The following is a 24,794-nucleotide window of genomic DNA, read 5'->3' on the forward strand; positions in this document are numbered from 1 at the left end:
CACTTACAGCGATGCGGAGCAGGGTGGCCCTGACGGCGGCCCATCGGTCCAGTCGTCTGTCGATGACCAGGATGAAACCCACTCCTGATGCGGCAACGCTGCAGGGGAGAAACACACACTGTTATTAACACCAGGGAAACCATTTTTCTATATGTGTGTGTGTGTTTGTTGATGCTTAACAGGGTTCATATCCCACTAAATCTATCTATCAGGTTTTATCCCAATAACAGAAATATGTTTTCAATCCTCAAACAAGCTGTTCAAAAATGTCTCCATCTTTTACTATGATCTTCCTGCACTACATTTCCCATGTGTCTTAAACAGTGAGGCAGGTGATCAACAAAAACATAAAGAGCTTTCATCAGTTATCATCCGGTCAGGTCACAATAACTGACACATACTGTATAGATGGAAACATTACAGGACTTTGGTGGTGTTCACGACAGGCACACATATCATTTGGGGATTAAAAAGCAATGCAAGTAAAGGTTAAAACCTTCGTAACAACCGCCTGTGTGTCCGTGCTAATCATCTGTCATCAGCGATGATGATGAGAGACCCTTGTGATTACCATGGCAACCTTGGCTCCCTGTGTGTGTGTGAGAGAAAACCTTGCCATTCATTCCACAGGCATTGCCATATGTAGCAACCTCATTAAGCAAATGTGTGTGAACGCTGCTGCTGGACAAACTGACGTGATCTGAACACACAAGTAGAAAAAAAAAACACACATATAAACACACACTGTGAGGCCAACACAGGAATACTGCTGAGTTGGTCCATCTGGGGCGTCATTATTAGCCAATTTTTAACACACACAGACATGTTAGGAAACACTACCCAGTGAACGCTGCGACATCAGATCCTCAATCCATCTCTACTGGAAAAAATATCGCTTGAATGAAGCCGGCTGAGAATCTGGGGGGAAATCTTTGCTATTCCACGACAAAAATACAACAAAAAATCCTTAATATCCCTTTGTCAGCATCCAGTGATAATCCACTCCTCCTTAATGTTTCCTTATTCCGCTGTTGTCAATTCCTGCATCATCTGTTTGCAAGCTCGGCGGATGGAAAAGAGGTGACCGCTCACATCCTTAAAGAGCATCTCCCTCCTCCTTTCCTTCCTCCTTCTCCCTCTGCTGCTCCTCCACCACCTGCCTCCCACCCTCGGCCAATCAAAACAGAGCCCCCGCATCTTGCTGTTCTGCCACAGCCAATCGGGGCGCAGTGTGCAGCCGACTGCATATAGCTGGTGGGGATGAAGGGAGGGGACTCAGAGGGGGGGGGGATATGAAAGGTGATGAGCCACAAAAAAAGGCCGCCATGACACACACACACACACACACACACACACACACACACACATATATAGATGCATACATCTCCATCCTTTAATTATGTGTGTGTATGCATGAGTGTGTGTGTGTGATGGGAGTGCAGCGCTCAGCAGGAAAGGAAAGGTGGAAGAAAGGGAGGGGAGGTGAGAGGGAGGAGAAAAAGGAGGAGGGAAGAAAAAGAGCCTATGCAATGATTTAATTTAAATTAGCAGAACAAATTGTGTTACATTTCACCTCGAGACCTTTAGATCAGGATTATTGTGGAGGTTTATTGTGAAAAACTCTATCTAGATTTTTCCTTTCTGCAACCCATCATTTTTTTCCTGTCATTCTCAAAATATATTTTCCTGCAATCTCCCAGAAATCTATTTCTTTATGTCTTTTGTGCGGTAGATTTCCTTGTGGCATGCAGGCCTTTTGGTGTTGTGCTGCCATCTGTTGGCCCCACGAGGTATCGCACCTCCACAAATTGGCCAGATTCCCTTCACAGTTTTGTTTGTTGTCAAACCAAATGAAGCTGCGGCGAAGATGCTGTGTGTGTGTGTGTGTGTGTGATGCTAACCTGGGGATGCTGCTGAGGTAGCTGAAGACATTCTGGACCTCGTCCTCCTCCAGCTCGCTGAACTCCGGGAACTCTGGGAAGACGATGATGGGGCTGCCGTCCATCCCGCGGCCCCCTGGAGAGGAAAACACTGACTTGTGAGCAGAGAGACATTTCAAGTGGGGCTATAAAAAATCCTAATGGCCAAACTTTGTCTAAACTCCATAAACTTGATTTGAAACTTGACAAGAACAAATCACTTATGGCCGACTTACAAAAGGAAAAAAAATTCAAACAAAAGTAGAAAATCAAAAGGCCCCTCACACACAGGCCTTCTCTTTCGTCGGCGGGTCAAGTTGCAAAGCAGATCATCGTGGCGATGAATTATTCACACGCCGTCACTCCGCAGGCATTATCGTCATGGTAACACAACACTGGGTGTGTGTTTCTGAGCGCATCAGTGTGCATACGTTTCTATGCGAGCGGTTGTTTGTGTAAAGATTGAAATATGAGAACTTTGCTTTCCAACTTTGGAAGAACTTGTTCAAGTACAGAGTACGTGTCTTACATTAGTTTGATATAAATTACAAGAAAACTAAACATCAAAACTGTTTTTATGTCTAAAAGGGAATTAAGGTGCTGAGAAGTGAGACATATTTGGCGAGACAATGCAATGCAGTGCTACATAACATACAATACACCTCAGGTAAATACAACTAACACATATAAACAGAGATAATTGTCCAGAATAATCTTGTCAAGTGATGCCACTTTAAAGTCTGCAGACCGTGGAGCTATTTCTGGAGTATGTGCGGTGAATTGTCCTGCCATCAGAGACACACACTCACTTTGATTCCAGCTACAATGTTTGCTCAAACTGTGTACTGCAAGCTTTCAATAGATCGACCCGACCGAAGGAGAGAAAATGTGGTAAATGGAAGCAACATGAGTAAGACTGTAGGTCTGTTGCATTATGATAATAACCCCAATTTGCTCTCTCCTTAAATTAAATCCCTCTTTAGTGAACTTGAATGTGATTTTGTAAAAACAACCCAATTCCCCAATCTAATCTAATCTAATCTAATCCATGCTGCCTATCTGGGGTTACTAGTTCATCCTGAACTTTACTGTGAGTCGAACACAATACCTCAACAGTGTTTCATTTAAATGTGTTTGTTAAGTGTATTCAAAATGTTGGGTCTATTTGCACTTATGTTAAAATGTAGAAAAAAGAGCGAGCAAATGAGTGTTTTAGAGTTTAATTTGTTCAATTTGCTTAAAATCGAGCATATCTTGCAAGCTAATTATCACTAATCCCTATTGTTCAATTACACGAGAAAACACAGAGTTATAATTGAGCATCCTCAGTGTGTGTGTGTGACGGTCAGGAGAAACCAACCTGGCAGGATGGCAAACTGTTTCTGGAGCTCAGAGCCGATTTCTGCCGCAAACAGAGGACCGTCCTCCCTCTGCAGGATGCCATCTGAAGACAAAGACAGAGAGACATGGAGATGCATTTATCAGATAACACAAAACACACCCCTTATTATCACCCTGTGAAGCTGGTGGACATGTTTGGAGTTATCAGCTCTTTGGGTGACCGTTACAAATGGGATCAGACGACAGAGACGGAGAAGAAAATCAGGCTGCGTCGAGGATGATTAACCAGGTTTTGAATATGAAGCCAATAATCCAGTGTGACCCATTTTGGACTTTATAGCCAACAGCTGACCTTTTTATTACAGATATATACGCAAATAAAACTATTGTTTATATAAACTTGTTGGCTATTGATGTCCAACTACAATCACTCCTCTGGAAATAAAGAGGAGAGCGAAAGAAGAACTTAAAGAGGAGAAAGCGATCGTAAACAGCATTAGGATTTCCTCCTCTCTCCGGCCGAGCTGGATTACAGTAATCTCATTTAGCCCTCTGAGACATGTAGAGAAATATAGAGCTATAAAGAGAGGGAAAAAAAGCCCCCGTTTTGGTTGCCATGTGTGACCCGTGTGTATGCCAAACACAAGGATTGTGAATGAAAACTGTGATGTTTCTGTCATGTTAGTGTGTGTAAAAGGAGGCATCACTGGGTGAGGGTAGACAAAGGCTGGCACTGGGAGCGGTGTGATGGGAGTGTGTGGCGAGGTTTCCAACAGTATGGCGGGGCTGGCAGCGAGAGGCAGTCATTACCATCTAAGTGCAAACACAGCAAACTGTTCATATTCTCTTACTCATGTGGATATTTGGGCTTCACTGTGCAGAAATTGACACTAGAAGGCTGTTTTCATACATCATACATCTAACATCCTCCATCATATATATATATATATAATCTGCATTGTTGGTCATTTCTTTCATTGAGGTGTAATCTGTTGTTTCTCGGTATGATGAAGAAACCCAGATTAAGAGCTTAGATCCTCAGTTAGATGCTACATACTGTGTGTCAGCCAGACAGTGACTCACACCACAGACGGTAGCGTAGTCCACAATTAGCACGGGGGCAGCATGTGTGAGAGCGTACACTATATAACCAGCTGTTTACGAGTAAACAGGCAACGCAAAACACATGTAGTCGTGGTCCTGCAGGGAATCTATTATACTGGAGGTGTACAACACTAACTGGCACACAGTGATAATGCCAGTAAGGCACTGGGAATGGCTCCTGATGTCAGGGGATTAAATTGATATGACAGAGCAGTGACTCAGGAAATCATACACTAGAGCATCACACTGACAGGAAACATACATCTCTTGGAGAATACAGTATAGGAGAGGAAGGAAGGAGATAGAGAAGGGAAGAAATTAGTTCAATGATCTGGCAATGTAGAAATGCAGGAAAGAAGAGTCTAAAAGAGGACACAGTTTGAAGCAGGATACAGTTCAGAGAGGTGGTTTAATAGACCACAGAGCTTCCAGCAAAGCCTGTAATTTAACCCAAAAACAACAACTCCGCCAGAATTAGCAGAAACCACAAAGGAGGAAGAGATGGAAAGAGAGGATGGACGCTTTTTCTCTCTAAAAGCTTAAAAGATGTGTTTTAGAAATGTTCAGACTGTGTGTGAGCAAGCGCGTCGTCATAATGTCGGGGTGTGTGTTTCAGCGTGTCGTCGTCGTTCGGGGACAGCTGTCAATTCAGTGTGTCGCGCAGTAAGCTCGGGGTTAAGACGCAAACTCTGGAGCACGGCCAGACATGTGCTACTGTATCTGGTGTGTGTGGGTGTGTGTGTGACCTCAAAGACTTAGTCATAACCAGGAGGCCGGCCTCTGCATCTGTTGGTAATCACCATTTACAAACTACTACAACACGCTCTCTCACGACGTAAAAATGTAGGCGATAGGAATTACAGTTTTTGAAATTAACTGTCTGACAAAGGAGTCACTCAGTAGTTGCATCACCATGGCGACCAGGTGGGATCACCTGACCAGCTGATTGAGATTTGCTTGTTAGACCCCTTTTTGCACATTTCCAACTCATTACGCTCCTTCAGCACCTTCTTTATACAAATTAAAGCCAGCAATTCAGTTTAGCGTCAGCTTTTCAGCATCCAGCATTCACACCATCTCTAGTTTATGATAGACATCCCTATATAAAATACAATTTTATAAATAAAATCTACCTGCCTGCCTAAGTGGCAGAAAGTGGAAAAAAGTTCATTTCAGACCCTGATTATAAATAAATTTATCCAATAAACAACCATTTCTCGCACGCCTATAGGGCGGAATGCTGCACACATATCAGACATACAGGCGTCGAGCTGCTTTTCACTGCCGCTGGAACTCTAAAACTCCCCGCTTTGTCCTCAGTCGAATGAATGAAATTAAACTATAGCAGCCTGGCTGCAAGTGAACCCCTTTACCCACCAAACAACACACACACACACACATACACAAACTGGAAGTGGGGCAACGCAGCCAAACACAAATAGTGATTATGGGGGGCCTAGAAAGAATGTCCCTCCGCCTCCGTGTACCCTTCCCCCCCAAAACCCTGACACCCCTTCACTATTTCATTCATCCTTTTTCTCAGGGGCTTAACGGAGGGGCTAACTGGTACATAACCCAACTATCTGCCCATTAAAACTATTTTATCAGGGTCACTTCAGCTCTATCGGCATTTCTATTCAGCCTTTACATTCACTTTCAATATAACAGACATTGCAATGACATGTCATAACATTCATATTTTAAGGATTTCAATATGAGGCAAACTGAAAGAAAAGTATAATCAAACTGATTGTGATGCCTGTTTGTATGTGTGAGAGAGGATTTAGAGAGGTGAAAAGACAGTGAAGAGGAGGAGGAGGGGGAATGAGGCAGTCGGAAAAAAAGGAGCGTAGAGGTGCTCTGGTCTCAATAGGATGAAATGGAGGACAGGGTGTCTTTACACATGCCTACATATTTAATGTGTTGGCCTGGTGCTAGTTGATACTGTGGATGTGTTCTCTCTGTGGTGGGGGGTCAACGGCAGTACAGTACTTTACTGTAAAATACACACAACCAAAACCTACATTATATAATATATACTTAGGGATATTAATCACATGATTGTCCATAGTTAATCACACATTTTTTATCTGTTCAAAATGTACCTTAAAGGGAGATTTGTCAAGTATTTAATACTCTTATCAACATGGGAGTGGTCAAATATGCTGCTTTATGCAAATGTATGAATATATATATTATTGGAAATCAATTAACAACACAAAACAATGACAGATATTGTCCAGAAACCCTCACAGGTACTGCATTTAGCATAAAACAATATGCTCAGATCATAACATGTCAAACTGCAGCCCAACAGGCAACAACAGCTGTCAGTGTGTCAGTGTGCTGACTTGACTATGACTTGCCCCAAACTGCATGTGATTATCATAAAGTGGGCATGTCTGTAAAGGGGAGACTCGTGGGTACCCATAGAACCCATTTACATTCACATATCTTGAGGTCAGAGGTCAAGGGACCCGTTTGAAAATGACCATGGCAGTTTTTCCTCACCAAAATTTAGCGCAAGTTTGGAGCGTTATTTAACCTACGTCGGGACAAGCTAGTACAACATGGTTGGTACCAATTGATTCATTAGGTTTTGTAGTTTCATATGATACTAGTATCTTCACGAGGGTATTTTTAAAATGATGCGCAAGCTATATCTTATTATGTGAAACATGAAATATGGAAGGGATAATGTACAGCGAGCTGGTCATTGTTGTGAAAGAATCCCCGCGTCGGGGTCCACCGGAGTGAAGCATCGCCCAGAAGGGGATTCTTTCACAACAATGACCCGCCAGCTGTACATTATCCCGCTTATTACACGGCTACTTACTTAAGAAATCAATATTTTGACACAAAACCATCCTCCAGAGTCCGACATCAGAGCTGCGCCCATAGCAACGGTCTGTTATACATAGCAACGGTCTGTTATAGAGAAATAACAAACCGCAGAACACCGTGATTGACGATCAGAATGGAGTATTCAACACTGCCGTGTAATAACTGTCTAGAAAACATTTTTTTTTAAGTGTTAAACTGTGTTAAACTAATGGATCAGTATGCTGAAATCATGAGGCCAGTATTGGTCTCACTAAATCATGTTAAGTTTTGGCCTTCAAACTACACTTTGGTCTGAAATACAAGCAGAACACAGTCTTGGTTGGGAACATCTCACACCTACACAATCAACAATAACACTCTGTGTATATGTGTGTGGATTTCATTACCGCTAACACTCCTTCACAATGTAATTTGTAAAAACTCAATTTGTGAAAACACACTCTTGGTTAGGCCAGTACTCCGAGGTGAAAGAGAGGCAGCAGCCCAATTAAGTCTCATGAAGTTACGGTCCATTACACACACACAAAGCATTGTCTATTACTGTCCTCTCTTTGTTCCGCAGTCATGTTCCTACAGGTCTTCATTGCTCAACACACACAGTCGGCTCAAAGATAGCAGCCAGCTGTTCTGTGCTGGTTAATGGCTGCAAGTGGCTGGTGCGCTGGTCAAAGTTCAAAGCCACAGGAAGCTGGAGGGGCTGTCTGATGTTCACTCAAACACACGTGCACACTCACGGGACCCTGGCTGAGGACTATGCAAACAAAAACAAGCATGACATGGTCGGACACGGAGGTGCACCGACACACAGCGACAACGTCAGACATGCAGAGACATGACATGCACACACAATGCAGATGTTGAGGACATCTCTCATCAGGGTCCATTAATGACAGTATGATTTGTTGCTGGGGTCAAGCTCTTTACATCTTAAATGTAGTCTAGTGCACTGAGGTTGGAGTTACAAAACTGAAACTGATGGAGGAATTACTATAATGACGAGATACAGTGCTCCTTTTTTGTGAATGCAATCACCTTTACACAATTTTTGATGAATAGTTTACATGCAAAGATGAACGCAGTCAATACTATATTTCATTTGCAAAGAGATGCATCCTCTTAAAGTACTATGATGTTGGACGTTACTGTGATAAATGCAAATCCCACTGTTCTGATTGCATATAAAATAACTTTTTTTACTCAGATTTTATACATATGTGGTTCTTTATACTATTTTCCTCAAATTAGATTTTAAAAAATCACAATATATCAATGTGCACCATACATAAATACTAATTTCCCACTTTAAAGTCAGTTTTGGATGCTGTAGCTGCAAGACTCTAGCCATATTTCAGTAACTTCGCAGCTAAAATCAAGCAGATATTGCTGCATAAAATGATAATTATTAGTATATATCCCAGTTAGGGATGCACCGATATGGATACGGATCCGATATCGGTGACAATATCAATGTTTATATAATATAAACATTAAATACTTGAATTGTAATTCCTGTTAATTTTGAAGATTTGTTTGTACCAAGTTGCTGGTGTACGATTTATTATTCGGTGCATCCCTAATCCCGATATTCCAGGCTATAATGTGAGTGCCATAGCAGTAAACTGTGATCTACAGTATGTCCTATGAGCTATTGATCCTGCCTGATGATAGGCCATTAAAAAAAAGTCGACGCTCAAGTCACTCATAAGACAGACGTCCAGCACTTAGGCGTCACTAAGACCTCCATCTGCTGCTCTGGTATGCACCAAATGGAAAGGACCGACTCGGAATGCAGACTTGAAGGCTCTAGGTTGGAGAAACGAGGTATGAGTGTGTGTGTGTGTGTGTGTGGTCAGGGTGTGGCAGCGGGGTTAAATACGTTGGTATCACATGCCAGCAGAGAGATGGTCAGCTGCATTGTGTGTATTTGCATATAGGGAAGCAGGGATTTGCCAGCCGCTCTGCAGCTGTGTGTGTGTGTGTGTGTGTACACGTGTGTGAGGGAATCTGAGCTCTATTATCTGGCATTATAGTCAGGGTTTACCAAAATCCCATCTGTCACTGCTGTGGGGTATCTGACACACACACACACACACATATATATATATATAGGACAGGAGCACACACACACACCATGCCAAACAACAACTGGGTCACAGGAGCAACAGAGGCCTGGAGTGTGTGTGTGTGTGTGTGGCGCCCATACCCAAACCTAAAGCTTGAATTAGCGTGGATCAGGAGAAACAGCAGGCAGGCGAACATTAAAATATTACTGATGGTCACGTGAGTTCAAGGGGACACCCCACTGAGGACACCCAGTACGAGAATGCATATAACTATGAATATCAGTTTTCTTGTTTGAGTCCTATTATATTGATGCTGCAATGCTTCATCCTACATGTATATACGTCTTGGTGAGGCCAAGAAGCTGAAAGTGATGTGCTCTTCTTCCTCAATTCAGCGACGGTTACAAATCCAGAACAATGGCTTCAGGCCTGACTCCGCCACTGGCAGTGAGCCCTGATTTACTGAATAGATGGTGGCATCATCATTTCAGCAAAACAACACACTACTGTCCCACTGTCTGCAGTCTGCGCTGCCGTCACAACACACACACACACACACACAACCGCTCCCATCCAATGATCAAGTAAATCGGATGCAAAAACTACCAATTAGCTGAGATTTCATTACCTGGGATGGCAAAGAATTGGGCTTCCTCAGTTTTTACCGCTCCCCATTGTCGCATAAAAAAAATGCAACGCGCTTGGTTTAGCCATTTATTTCGCCTCTCGTGCAAAGTTGCTCTCGCTATTTAGCACAAATACAACAAGTTTTACATGGTCGCAAAGAGAAACTAAATATTTAAAGGTGCTCTAGACGATATCCAGAGCATTAATATAGCAGCAAACAACTATTTGTTATGTTAAGATATAGATGAGTAATGTCTACCTGAGCAGAGAATGAAGTCTCTCTCCCTCTATGTGTGTTGTAACCAGAGCTTCTCTGTGCTTTGTTGACATCGCCGGGCCGGCCGGTGTGTGCCTTTTAGAGCATGTTCGATACCACTCTGAAGCTACAGCCAGCAGCCAGCAAGCTTAGCTTAGCATATGACTGGAAGCAAGAGCAAACAGCTACCAAGCACCTCTAAAGGTCACTAATTAATACGTTATATAGTATGTTTTTTTGTTTAATCCATATAAAAACGTTCATGTAAAAATGACAAATTATGGTTTAATGTGCCGGACTATTTCTTGGTTGGGAGCAGTTACTTTCTGGAGTTTCCACTGGTTGTGAAAATGTCAAACTCTTGCTTTAAGTTATCTTAAAAATGTGCACAGTGTGTGGCACTGAACCTTCACCTGCTTCATGTGCATACTGAACAACAGACCTTTTAGTCTCGTGTGAATTTATGAATCAAGTAGCTCCTAAACACTGCGAGTTGTCAACACATCTGCGGTGCAACTCACTAAAACTACAAAGCATGTACTGGCAATCTTGTGGCTTTGACTCCAGGTCCTCCTCCCTTTCCTCTCTCTCTCTCCACCATTAGAGTAAAAACACAGCAGCCTTTTTTAGCTGCCTCGGGCCACACCAGTCATTACACTGCACACACAGAGAACAAAGACGAACATGAGAAGTGAGGAAGACGGAGAGGGTGAGGGAAAACGGGGAAATGACAGAGAGAATAAGAGGGAGGCAGCGAATAAGTAAAGAATCCAGGAGGTCTGTGTTTTTACTTGCCCCTAAAAGAAAACTAGCAGCTGTAGGAAAAACCTGACACTACTCTTTTACACAATGACATCATGCACTGGAAGACTTCTCTGATAGTCTGAAAAAGGTCACTGAAGGTGTACTGGATTCACTTTAGGATGTTTTGGGGATGACATTTTGAATAATAATATTCGTGCAGGAGAGTAAGCTGATCCGATCTTGGCAACACAGACATTTGATCAGTTGATATTAAATTGTATCTGTGCCGGAGTTGAGTAGGTCATAATGAAAAGGTCAGCAATCCTCAACAGAAAGTGATCCTTCTCTTCAAAGCTTGAATGTAGGACACGATGAAAAGAAGACCTGACACTGCCCCGGGGTCTGGCATACAGTACAGCTTTGAAGAGAGCAACTTTAGGTCATTTCAACTAGTTTTAAGGTGTGTTTGCATCGTTTTGACCGAGGACAATGCACATAATGCAAAATGTCTTCATCTTGACCAATGTTAAAGAGGCATTCCGTCAATTTTATAGTTAGCCAGCCAGTAAGTTCTTTAACGCATTTGATCTTTCGGAGGTCAAGTCAGCACACTGACACACTGACAGCTGTTGTTGCCTGTTGGGCTGCAGTTTGTTATGATTTGAGCATATTTTTTATGCTAAATGCAGTACCTGTGAGGGTTTCTGGACAATATCTGTCATTGTTTTGTGTTGTTAATGTGGGATTAATCACAACTGCTTATGGGAAGTGTAGGATCCAGTGTTTAGGGAGCTTATAGGGACTAAAAGTTATGATGCATCATCAAGTTTTTCCAATTTTCAATCAGTCTCTTGCAAATCCCCTCACTTTAGAAGAGCAGGATACTAAAAGGAAATGGATTAGAGGTAATATATATGTCTATTAGCCTGATAAATATGTTGCTTCTTTTAAAAATCGATATGTTTGATTTGTTGTGTCTTGTTGTTGCCATCATCCTACCCGCCCTCAGGGATCATTAAAGATTCATCCCATCCACTTAATCTAATCCAGCTCCGCATTGAGTTTATTGATTATGTTCTCCTGTTTTTGAGTCGATTCTCTTGTGACTGTTTGCTGTGAAGAACTCCTGAGGACATATAAATACACTTGACTGAAAGGTACATTACACCAGCTGCTGCTGCTAAATCCAATGCAAACAGGTCATTTTATAAATGCTCTGAGAAACACACACATGGATCCACATCCCAGATTGCATTAAGGGAGCTTAGCTTTGACTTGTCAACTTCTAATCTTGATTTGGCAAAAAGCAGGAACAGGTTGATACCTTGGTACTGACTGTTTGTGAGCAGGCTGCACATGCTCATGAGATAACCTCCGTCCATCTGCCAGCAGAGCAAACACTCTCTCTGCACAGCAACACCAAACACACACACACCTGAAAAAGCCTGCAGAGGGCCAAGAAAAGCAAGATCTCTATGGATTATTATCAATCATTATTGCACATCAGAGCAAACAGAAACTGGATAAATAGCCAGTGAACACACACACACATGACTGAGAGTGGAAATAAGGGGGAGGAGATGTTGACGTTCAAACTCTCAAAAGGGTTTTGTCCCAACTGACAGGAGGAAACACACTGTGTTAATGGGACCGATGTGATTAACATGCCGTCAGCGTGCTCTGCTGCGTACTGTACTGACGACATGGACAAACCTCACGTTAACACACAGCTCAACACACAGTTGTGCCCCCGGGACCACTTTACGTTGGGGTCATTATGTAAGCGTCTGATGGATGGTGATGCCTTCAGCAGGAGAAGCATCTTTGGGCGATGAGACGAAATCAATGTGGGTAACAAAGTCAGGTCATGTTCATTCTTTTAGCTCGTTCATACCGAGAACCATTTATAAACTGCTTTTAACGTCTGTTCAACAAAGCTTGTAACACGATTTGTTACACAGCGGTGATGACTTCAGTGTGTGTCAACACTTAGTCCACTACATCTACAAAGAGGGACATTTTACAGTTGAAAAATAGACTTGTCTCTCTGATAGACAGTTCTGTTATAGAGATTCAAATTAGAATATAATACCTAAATTGTGTTTATTTAATTTATTTATGTATTGATTTTTTATTTATTTTATTAATGTATTATTTAATTTCTTTGTTGTTGTTTTTTTACATTTCTTTACTTTGTTGTTCTCTTTTTCAGTAATAGAAATTCAAGTTAAGATATAATAGAGAAAATATTTGTATTGGATACATTTTAAAAAATATATATTTAATTTATTTTACATATTTATCTACAATATTATTTGTTTTTACATGTATTTTTCTTTCTTGTTCTCTTGTTCTATTTATATCACTGGGTGAATACAATACAAAAATAATAGTAATAATTGTAAACATATGCTCTATTTCATGAGTTGATTGCAATAAAAGTATTAAAATAAATAAATACCTAAAAAGTTTTTATTTAAAATGTACTTAATTTTTTTTTAGATTTAAATGTACTTTATTTTTTATATTTATTATTTATATTATTTGTCATTTATATTGATTTTTCCTAACTTTTTCTCTTCCTCTGTTGGTACCACTGAGTGTATAATAAGAAATAATAGTAATAATTGCAGATATATATTGGACATTTTGTGGATGTACTATTTCATGAGTTGATTGCACTAAAAGTATTAAAAAACAATAAAAAATACCAAAAAGGTTGTTTGTTCCATGGTTGTAATGGATGACTGAGAACCACAAGAAAGCAAAGAAACACCTGCATCATACACTCGGTGTTCGGTTAGTAAAACTTAACCTTGCAGTTGCACATGATACCAGCTGGACTAGGACAAGAACGCACAAAACACGCACAAAACACCCTGCAAGAAGTCAGTGCATATGCTGCACACACATACAGAGGAAAACACCTGCAGAATTCTCATACTCTTATCTCTCTATATATATATATAAACCTTCTTCACACACAAGAAACAAACTCTAATAAGAAATGATCAGTCCAGTTCTTCCTCAGTCACACAGTCACTCTACCTGTCAACATCTTCAGCTGCAGCCACAGCCTGGTGATATCGTGGCAGAGTAGAGACACTCGGTTCAGAGCCATTGTTTAGCCGGTACATGTATATACACATGTACACACACACACACACTGTTAAAACACATTCACACACAGCCGCATAGTCTGTCAGAGCACATCCCGGTGGAAGTTCAGGCAGCCCATTCCGCCACAGCCGAGGACTTCAGCCGCTTACTGAGCTGTCAGTGCACACACACTCAAACACACTCACACACACACACACACACACACTCCCCCCTCCCAGGCTGTACCAGCCAGCGAGGCGGAGTTTCACATGGTCCGCCTCCAGTTTCACATGGCACACTGTTTTCACTCAAAGGCTTCAGCCCTCTGCAGTGACAATAACTTCTAATTCATAATAATTCATTATCATCATTCCCATGTATAATCCGTCTACAGTGTGCTTCCATGACTTATTTGTTATATACATTAAAGCAGTATTTGATTCATGCTTTTTATTGTTGTTTTCTTAAGAAAAATGGCAACAAAATATTCAAAAACAAGGGAGGAGAATTTTTTTTATTAATAATAATAATAATACAAATAATAAATAAATGAACAAATAAAAATGATAAAATAATAAATTAAATTAAATTAAATTAAATTATTTATTAAAATAAAATAAAATACAATAAAAAAAATATCAAAAAATAATCAAAAAATAAAATAAAATAAATAATGAACATTAGATATGAAATATGTGTCTAAATTAGCTGAGACCAAAGGATCTCTTGGCCGATGCTAATCCGCTTTTAGAAGTCTGTTTACATTTTTCTGTCGCAGGTCTGTCTCTCTAACTTACTTATTTTGTATTTCCTTTTTTTGGTACCTAGTAACTGTGCTTAAACAAGCAAATATGCACAATTTAGCACAGCTTCACAATACTAAATATGTATCTTTAGACAATCTTTAGACCTCTTTTGGGTGCAAAATGAGTTATGTAAAGTTGTGGATGTGTCGCTTAGATCTGCTTCTACATAATGTGTTTCTGTTGTGAAATCAAAAATGTATTTATAGCACCATAGTATGAAGTTTCCATCCTGATCCTGGCAGTAATGGAAGAGAGAAACCAGTAGATATCAAACATTTCTCAGTAATCTATATTAATTGATTTTACCATACCTTTTTTTTAAAGCATAGCCTAATATATTAGGTCTGTGAATGTGTTTTTCAGCCATTAGGCTCAATGCATTTCACAGAAGTGGACGTAATCTATCTGAGGAGTCATGAAAGAGTTATGTTCATAGCCTTTTTAGTGAAAGACGCTACTAAAATCACATTTGTCCTGAGTTCATCTACAGTAAATAAACTTTCAAGTGTCAGATATCCCAGATTCAAACCAACATTTGAACGCACCAAGCTGTCAGAGTAGTGAAATAAAATTAGTCATTTATGTGCGTACTGATGTGTTGGTGCCAGAACGGAGGCCTCTTTCTCTCTGCTTTTCTTACACTCTCACACACACACACACACACACACACACACACACTCACACAAAGCCAGTGAAGACAGCAGGGGGACCCAGTGTGCCACACAGAAGCAGTGAGAAGTTGGACTGTATGGTGTGAATAGACTCCTCTGGAGCTCAGTTCATAAAATGCTGCCCTGCTGAGGAAAACACACATTTATAAACTGTCATCTTGCCTGCTCTAAAGAATACAGTAACTCCTCACATTAGATTCTTCATGAGGCCATCAGTCCTGCTTTCTAAACCCATTATGACACTAAGAAATTGTATCTTCTTGTCCTGCCCAAAGCTTTGTCTCTCGATGAATTGTTGTTACTAGTATACTGTATGTCACGAAGGTGTGGTTGTTTGCCTTTTCACCGTGGCAGATCGCAACAGACAGGATAGCCTGGTTTGTGTGCTCTAGAGTTAACGCTTCACTGGAAATAAGTTTAATTTGAGTCTATAATACCTTATTAAACTTAATGCGTTGATGCTCTAGAACTGCGTATTTAAAATAATGTTACATATAGCGTTTTTTTTGCACTGTAATATCAGTTTTATCACTCATCTTCAGACCGCTTCTATGATCCTGCTGACCAGCACAAAGGGGGATGATCCATGCTCACATGCATGAACACAAACACACATGCACATGCAGGGAAACCCCTCACTCACTCAATCTGTCTGTGTGGTGTCTTGAATTCTCATCAAGCCGTCAGTCTCAACATAAAGTACACAAAAAAGTCATTTTTATCAACTTGTACAAAGAGGATTATGTGCCAGCCCAGATCAATTAAGTGCACATCAACAACTACCTATGGTATATCAGAGATAAGATCAGTCCAGACATCCATTGAAGATAAAGTTGAAATGGGACACATGCTTAATCCTGGCTGTTTCTCTGCCCAAACGTAATGTTTTCATCTTCAATTTGAAGTAAGTATGAACTAAAATATGGGGTTATGGTGGTGGAAATGATAGAAGGACTGAGATTAGGCGCGGGGAGATGAAAAACAATGGATGTGTGAGATTAAGAGTTAGATTAAGGGTGAATCTCTCAGTCTAGTCGGAGATAAGATTATCAATAAATGAAGGGATTCGACAGAGTTTGAGCCGAAGGGATTTAAAAAGACCTGAATGTGACGACGGAGGTCCGTTAGAGCGGCGTCACAGTGTAGACTGACTGTGTGTGTGTGTGTGTGTTTACCTACTGTCAGATTTAGATGATAGAGCACGTTGGCTGTGGGACAGGAAAAGCCAGAGGGTTTATAATGGTTCGTTTCCTGTCTGTGCTGATTTATCTCCTGACAGCGACCCGTTTCACCCACGGGTGGCCGATTTACAGTTCCACCCTGAGCGCTCACATTTTAGAGAACAACTAAATTGTCATTAATGAGCTGGTTTAAGACACATTTTGTGTATTTTCCAAATGCGTTGTATGTAGGAGTCATCGCTACTGATGAGTTAAACATATTTAATGACATCTGTGTGTGTTTACATGGGATGCAGAGCAGACTTCAGCACGTGTACGGGATGTAAGGGAGACCTGTATGAGGGATGTGGTGCAGACTACAGCTAGAATAACTCCCAGCTGAATTATTTATTTGAGACTTTCCCCCCCCACGTCTGTGTCTGCAAAGAAGAAACACTATTGACTCCTTCCGCTGTAGGATCAAACACTATCGGCCAGCTGGAGCGTAAACAGGAAGACACCAATCGAGAAGTGACTCACAGGCCGAGACAAGCCGCCGAGGATACGTGGGCAGACGGCAAAAGGTGTGAACAAGTAGACAGTTGTTTTTTATTTATTATAATAATTGTTATTATTATTATTATTATTATTATTTATTATTATACACCAATTTTTTTTAATTTTTAAATATTTTAATATTATTAGTATTTATTTTATTTAATAATATAATATAATATATAATATATAATATATTTTATAATAATTTAATTATTACTTACTTACTTCTTTTTTCTGTTGGTAAGTCTGTTGGTAAGGCACCCTCTTCTGTGTCCTGTAAATTTGTATTATATGACATTACTTTATCAACAATGTATAATTATAATTCTTATACTTTGTGTGACCTCTCATGTGGAGAGCTGTGTTTTGCGAGTTTCAATTGTTCAAAGCACAATCAAAACTGTGTTGAAAAAATAAATAAAAATCATGTTTAAATTCAATAAAATATTGTGGAGAAAAAGAAGAAAAAAATGGACAGTTTGAATATCAAGGTTGTGACAATATATCAGTCAGCATTTAATTGGATAATTAAACTACAGAATATCCGGTCTACGGCCTTCAAAAACCAGCTGCAATGTCAGAAAAAATACAATGAATGAGTGATAAAGCAGGACAGTAAAGAGAAATGTAAGAGCAAAAAAACAATGAGCAGAAAACTCAAATCAGTTTTGGGAAATAAAAGAAAATTCACAGGGGATTTTCCTCTCATTTCATCGTCTTTTTAGCCAGAAAAAGAAACAATCAAACATCCAACAGACTCTCACTTTCTCTCTCTCTCTGTAAAATCATGCAATGATCATCTAACTGTACATGCATGTAATAATCACCACCAACTCCGGCTGTCTGGTTTGGAAAAGGGAACTCAGATATCCATAACACATGACAGTCAAACAAACAACGACCACATGGAGCGCCCTTGGCAGCACATGCCATGTAACCACAACATCCCGGGGTTCGATTCCAGCCTTGGGACCTTTATTGCATGTCACACAGATCTGTCACGAGTGTTTTATTGTTTTACAAGACATAACCCTCATCCATGTGTCCTGTAACTAAGTGGCAAGTCCTTGTTGAGTCATTATGTTCTAATAAAACCCAATAAAACTAATTCAATAGCGCAGGGATGCAGGATTCAGCTGCACTGAACCAGCTGATAAATGTGTGTCTATGGCGCTCAAATCCGGCTCACAACCCTCCAATAAATCCCCGATCACTCAACAACAACTCAGATGATGACCAGGGGTTTTATCTTAAAAGGTCAGCAGGTGCCAAACAAGTCAGAGAAGCGAAGGGCGTGATAGCGAGCGGGATGTCATGGGAAAGATGGTTTAAATCATGAGAATACCCATGAAAGAGGAAGTTTTTGCCACATGGTTAGGGAGAACTAGATGTCACGATGGATCCTCATTCAGAGAAACACCAGAGGAAGTTAGAGTAAAACAGCTGACCATTATAAAACCATCAATAACATCAATATTTTATACCCCTAAACAAACACGTAATGGGAATATGCAACAGTAAGGAGGAAAGTTAAGATGAAGCACCTGTCTCCGTGACACAGCGTTTATAGAATAGCTCTTGCTAAAAATACATCTCTAAATACAGACCAAAGCCCACAGGAAACAGACCAGAATAGACCTGAACCGTCTCTGACAGGCACATCAAGAAACACACTACAGACACCTGAGAGTCTGCACAAATACTCGGTCACACACGCACACAGGCTGTCAGGTAATTATGCCATCTTTTATTGTACCGCCCTGAGTAAATAAGGATGTAATGGTATACTAGATTACTTGTTTTCCCACGTGTACACAGGAGAAACAAAGTCAGTATAAGTCCGTATGTTTTATAAATTAACATTAAATGAACAGCTGTATGACAGTATACAATCTTATCAAGCACACAGCTCGACTCAAACTCCAAAGAAGAGAAAATGAACTTGATTGCTTTCTCCGAGACTATTTTCTCATTTTGGGACTTAATAATCACTTCTTGTGAAAAGGGTAGAGAAGCTTGTGGAAACGCCTTGAAAACAGAACTGGAGTTACCGTGCTGACTTTGCAAACACATGAAGTCCAAGGTCAGTGAACGCATCAAATTATTGCATTTTTATTTTACTTTCAATTTGCCTGGAATTTCTTCTTTTGTGATTGCGGTGAATGCTTTCTGTTCATGAGAATAGAGCACAAATGACAGCAGAGAAAAGGAAACGGACATGAATTTCTGACTGTTTTAAGGGTGGATGTTACGGTTACAGCTGTTAGGGGACTTTTTAGCTTAGGTTAGGTTAATAAAACAGTATAGTAGTAGAGTTTAGGTTAATAAAATACTATAGTAGTAGAGTTTAGGTTAATAAAACAGTATAGTAGTAGAGTTTAGGTTAATAAAACAGTGTAGTAGTAGAGTTTAGGTTAATAAAATACTATAGTAGTAGAGTTTAGGTTAATAAAACAGTATAGTAGTAGAGTTTAGGTTAATAAAATACTATAGTAGTAGAGTTTAGGTTAATAAAACAGTATAGTAGTAGAGCTTAGGTTAATAAAACAGTGTAGTAGTAGAGTTTAGGTTAATAAAATACTATAGTAGTAGAGTTTAGGTTAATAAAACAGTATAGTAGTAGAGTTTAGGTTAATAAAACAGTGTAGTAGTAGAGTTTAGGTTAATAAAATAGTATAGATCTCAAGACCAAGTCTGAAAAATGGATCCAAGTCCTGTGATCATCATGTGGAAAACGCAGCATTTATAGATTATGCCCATAAATCTTCATGATTTTAGATTTCTGTCTTTCTTCCCCTATAAAGAAACAGCCATGATTTCCAACATCCAACACACACATCTCTTCGCAAAACTCACTATGCAGCTGCTGACAGCACTGGGCACATCTGTAGTAGCTCTCCATCTCCTCCAGTGAGATGCGGACAAACCTCTCTCCTCCATACTCCCGTCTCACCGTGCACTCCTTCATCCCCGTGCCTCCGTCTGCTCTCCTCTTCCCTCACCTCAACACAGGTAGAGAGAAGAGTAGCGCCCGCCTTATCCTGCTCTCCTCAAAACCCTTCCTGTCTGTCTCTCTAGCGCACACACACACACCTGTCAAAAGTTATTAGCGATTACACCACTCCTCTTTCCCCGGCCCCTCCCTGCTGCTGTGGAAATCTGCACACCTCTATCTGACTGAGCAAGAGACGAAGAATATGATAAAGAATCACTCCACCGCACACATATTCATCATTGCAATTAATACATGTAGTGTCTTCAAAATAAACTTTGTGTCAGTGGTGTCAATTTGGAGGTGAGAAGATCTGCCGATTTGAAATCCTTTCAAAATAAAACTATGATTTTAAAACAAACATAAAGGTTACATGAATTAAAGAGTTCATGGTCCAGCAGGGACTTTGCTGTCAGTGTCTCGAACTTCCCGCCTTAAAACTAAGGAAAGCCTTTTTATCTAACATAACTAACACTCACGGTTGCTTGTATTCCGATGATAACATTGATATCTCCAGTATTGTGCCGAACAGTAATCCAGATGCTTATCAGATTAGCAGAGATTGTGTTGCTTTAGCTAGAACTATAAAGTTTTACTGGTGGCCGTGCATGAATCAGCAACATGCTGCAAGTCAGATGTCCTTATAAACACATAAAGAGCCTAAGGGGATTACAGTGTTTGGACAGAAAAGCTCCGACACACAATCAACCTCCCATCTTATGTCTACAAACCAGGATGAATCCTCTGACCTGTCTGGTTTTCTGGCCGTGTGAGAAAGTTGTTCATGTGGACTAATATTGATTAGGCTGTGCCGCATGACTAACGTGTTTGTTTTTACCAGTTTAACCGACTAAACTTGACCCTTTTACAAAAATCGACCGGGTGAACATTTCATACATTAACACTCACCTCGCCTGCTAGTCTGCGTGCATTTATGCTTCCGTTTCCTCTCTGCTGGTTGACGGACACAACAGAGGCCGACAGACATGACGAAGACAAATCCACCAGTCTTTCTAATCTTTCATTTTCTGCTTGTTTATCCGTCTTATCCGTCCCTTAACCATCCGACTATGACCGGACATTTCTGCTGCTGGTGTGTTGAGACATAAGGTCATAAGGTATATGTCAGTAATCAGTTACAAAGGTCAAACAACAAAGAGTTCAAGGAATTACACTCCAGGGTAAATGTGCATTAAATGACAGATAGTGCCCCTGCTGGTCTGCTGAGTTTATATTTAACAGAATACTACAACATTTTGGGAAGTACAGTACATTTGTGTACTGTTTACTGGATGTTAGATGAGAATATTTACAATGTTATTCCTGTGTGTGCAATACAGAGACCTAGCTGAAACTCCAATGCTGTCATATTTACATGTTGTATCTTGGGTATTTTAATGTGTGGAAATAGTGGTATTTATTTAATATAGTGTACATTTGACTTTAAAGTTAAAAGCAAGTTAATATTGTGTACAAATACGTATTGTAAATTCACAACAAATCATTAATGTACAATCCTTCTATACTGATCGAAAATAATAATAAAGAATAATATTTGATTTTTGCAGTACACATATGCACAAAATTAAGATGGAGATGAATCAAAAATGTGGTTTTGGTTCTACAGATTATGTAGTTCCCACTGGGAGACTATTTGGGTTAAAAATAAAAGGGAATTTCCCAATTAATAAGGATTTAAATATGGTATTTTCAGTCATACATTCAGACAAGTAATGGTTAAATTCAAGAAAATTGGGCTGCTGCATGAAGAAAATGAGTTTTCTAACTTAAAAAGGACTCAGAGGTCGCTTTAATGTAACATGGGAAATACCTTAAATGATGCAGAAAACCTCTTAAACTACCATAGCATATTAAAGGCCATTAAATAATGCATTAATTTACCCTCGATTGGGGGTAAAATCCTATTGTTATAGAGGTTGGTGCCTAAATTTGCACCTGATACTTCCTGTAAACTACTTTCCCATCAACCACATTGCTTTCTTATAAATAACACCTCAAATATCACATCATCTAGAAAGAGAAGTACATGCTAAATAGCGCAGCATTTCATTTTCGTTTCCATCTGTGGTCCCAAGTACCACAGACATACTGTAGCATCAGCATTAAGGTTCTTCTATTATGTTTGAATAAAGAGGAAGAAACACTGCAGGGGGGGGAATCTCCCCATGGTGACAGGAAATCCTGTCCTGTCATCCTGTCACATTGATTTTAATAACAGACCTCTTTGAACATGGACGTCCAGTTAACACCAAATATGCACCTGAACCTCCAGCACACACACACACACACTAACACTAACTAACACTAACCTGCTGGTCCAAAGCTCCGGCTGTGTGTGTGTCGGGTCAACAGGCCGATAGAGACGGACACATTGTGAAGCAGTCCACTCAACACCTCTTGGCCCTCTTGAATTAACTCCAACAGAGACATCGTCACATCACTGCAGGTTTCATACTCTGTCTATGAGCTTGTTCTTCAAGCCGCCTGCCTCTCCTCCTCCTCCTCCTCCTCCTCCTCCTTTTCCTCCTCCTCGCTGTGTTTGCTCTTTTGAATGTGTGATTGTTTACCTCACGTCATGTCTGCTCTGTGTTTATCACAGGAAGAGAAGGGAGGAGGGATGACATAAACGCCCCTACAGCTAATTATACCGACTTGGCAAATATGCGAGTGTGATTTGGACTAAAATAGATACAATCACCTTCTTTTTTTTGGTTTTACTTCCCACTGAAAAGCACATAAACGCGTACAATCAGGTGTCTGACAAGAAAAGGGAGATATTAGTTTTGCAATAATGTGTGTTTTCTTCCCAACAAGCTACCAACTCACTCTGTTCTTATGAGGAAACTGATTTTTCATCAACCCATGATCCCAAGAAGTCACACAAAGCTATGTTTTTATCACTATGAATGATTATATTATACACCACTGAATGTGAATCCATTTTTTTTAAAATCAAATATGTGGGCTGAAAACAGGCCACAATAATGCTGGAAAGAGAAACAGAACTGCTGCTTGTTTCCTCCAGTATGTTTTTTTTCACGACCGGTTTCTATGCTGCTTTTCATTTCTGCTTTTACTCAAAAACACAAAGGAGCTTCTGTGGCGTCGGTGTGTTTTGGCTTTTTTTTGGGGCGTTACTGACGTGCAGGAAAATCACACCGGTGCCATCCGTAAAAGGTCTCCATCACATTATCTGTATTTATTCACACAATCGCACAAGAATCCCCCAATTTATACTTCAAAAGGTGGCGAGCAAAGATGGGTCATGCACTTTCCATTAAGTGGCATTCATTAGATTAATCAACCAATCAGAGCAGAGGAGTCACAGAGCGAAAGAGCAAACCTACAGCATGCCCTCCGACTCTGAAACGGCTACAAACTCAATTATTCTTGGCAACGCACACTCTCCAACTGCTCTCATGGAGACTTTGGCAAGATTTATACCAGTTATATTATCTAATAATATTACAACCTATTTATTTATAGCTGTCTTTCAAACAAACAACAACCCCGTGGCATGATTCCACCTAAAGGGGCTCGCATGCAACCTGTTGCTCCGTGTACTGCTGCCTGGAGAACATGACGCACAGAAACACAAATGCAAAGTACTATAGTTGCATGAATTATGGACACTGTAGTTCAATAGGATGTTTTTAAGGTTTGGCAGCTTTAACTAGATCAAAAAGAACTAGCAGCCCTATGTGTGATAGTACACACATGAATCCAAACACACACTATTGGCTGCAATTTCAATCTAAATGAATGATGCATTAAGTTTTCTCTAATTTTCCTTATGTCAAACTTGATACAATCACAGTTTTTCTGCAAAAGACTATCATGTGAGCAGGCCAAACTGTCTACTCTGCATGCGTAGATGATAATAGTGTACTGTATAGTCACTCTTACATATTGTCTCAGTGGGTTAAATGACTCCTAGTTTTTGGTGGAGCCTCCTAAAAGACACCTGTGTTCAAATCCCATTTTCAAAAACCAAATTTGCAACATGCAAAATGTGACTTGTTGCCACATGATATTATTTTTCTCTTGCATTCATTTTGACACATTTAACTAATCAGAAGAAACACATATCATGCCTGCAACCCAAGCATAAAGATGTGACAGCCCACATAGAACTATATGAAATGGTACCATTTGGAAAAACACTTAGACTACACCAACTGTCTAATTTCAGTGTGTAATGCGTCTTAAACTGACAGACACTGCAGGGATCCCTACCGCTGATTGTCGACAGCACCTCCACCGCTTGCTCCAAGTCGTCCGGTACCGACTGCTCCGCTCCCATCCTTTTTGGACACCAAAAACCTCAGCAGACTGCCTTCTTCACATGTACTTCACAGCTCCTTAAAAGATACCAAATATTACTAAAACAACTATACTATGAGAGTCAATTTAAAAAAAGAAATACTGAACCATACTTGAGCAGCAGGTGAGAGAAGACAGAAGGAATAATGAGAACCGAAAGAGACTGACCATTTAATTTGGTCAGCAGTGTACAGAGAGGGAGGGGAGGAAGGAACACACACTCACAGGACACTGAGGGTACTTTTACAATTGCGTAACACATAACA

The 24,794-nt window shown here is 40.2% G+C and overlaps 1 protein-coding gene across 7 annotated transcripts in view; it reads right to left on the reverse strand.

The window, feature by feature from the left end:
- The window catches only part of mcf2la (mcf.2 cell line derived transforming sequence-like a), a 37,968-nt gene extending 15,255 nt beyond the window's left edge, over positions 1-22,713 (reverse strand). For 3 of the 7 annotated variants that reach the window (XM_074626585.1, XM_074626586.1, XM_074626580.1), the window contains exons 1-4: positions 20,049-20,260; positions 3,280-3,363; positions 1,902-2,016; positions 8-98 (exon numbers count right to left, since the gene is read on the reverse strand). In XM_074626585.1, coding sequence (XP_074482686.1) covers positions 8-98; positions 1,902-2,016; positions 3,280-3,363; positions 20,049-20,160 — 402 coding nt within the window. In that variant the 5' untranslated portion in view covers positions 20,161-20,260. Of the gene's footprint in view, positions 1-7; positions 99-840; positions 984-1,901; positions 2,017-3,279; positions 3,364-13,946; positions 14,162-20,048; positions 20,261-22,514 lie in introns of those variants that run through there. The other 4 variants (XM_074626582.1, XM_074626583.1, XM_074626581.1 and 1 more) reach the window with 4 other exon arrangements.
- Between the last annotated feature and the right edge of the window lie 2,081 nt (positions 22,714-24,794).

The sequence above is a fragment of the Sebastes fasciatus genome, chromosome 24, assembly GCF_043250625.1.
Source record: "Sebastes fasciatus isolate fSebFas1 chromosome 24, fSebFas1.pri, whole genome shotgun sequence".
Lineage (NCBI taxonomy): Eukaryota > Metazoa > Chordata > Actinopteri > Perciformes > Sebastidae > Sebastes > Sebastes fasciatus.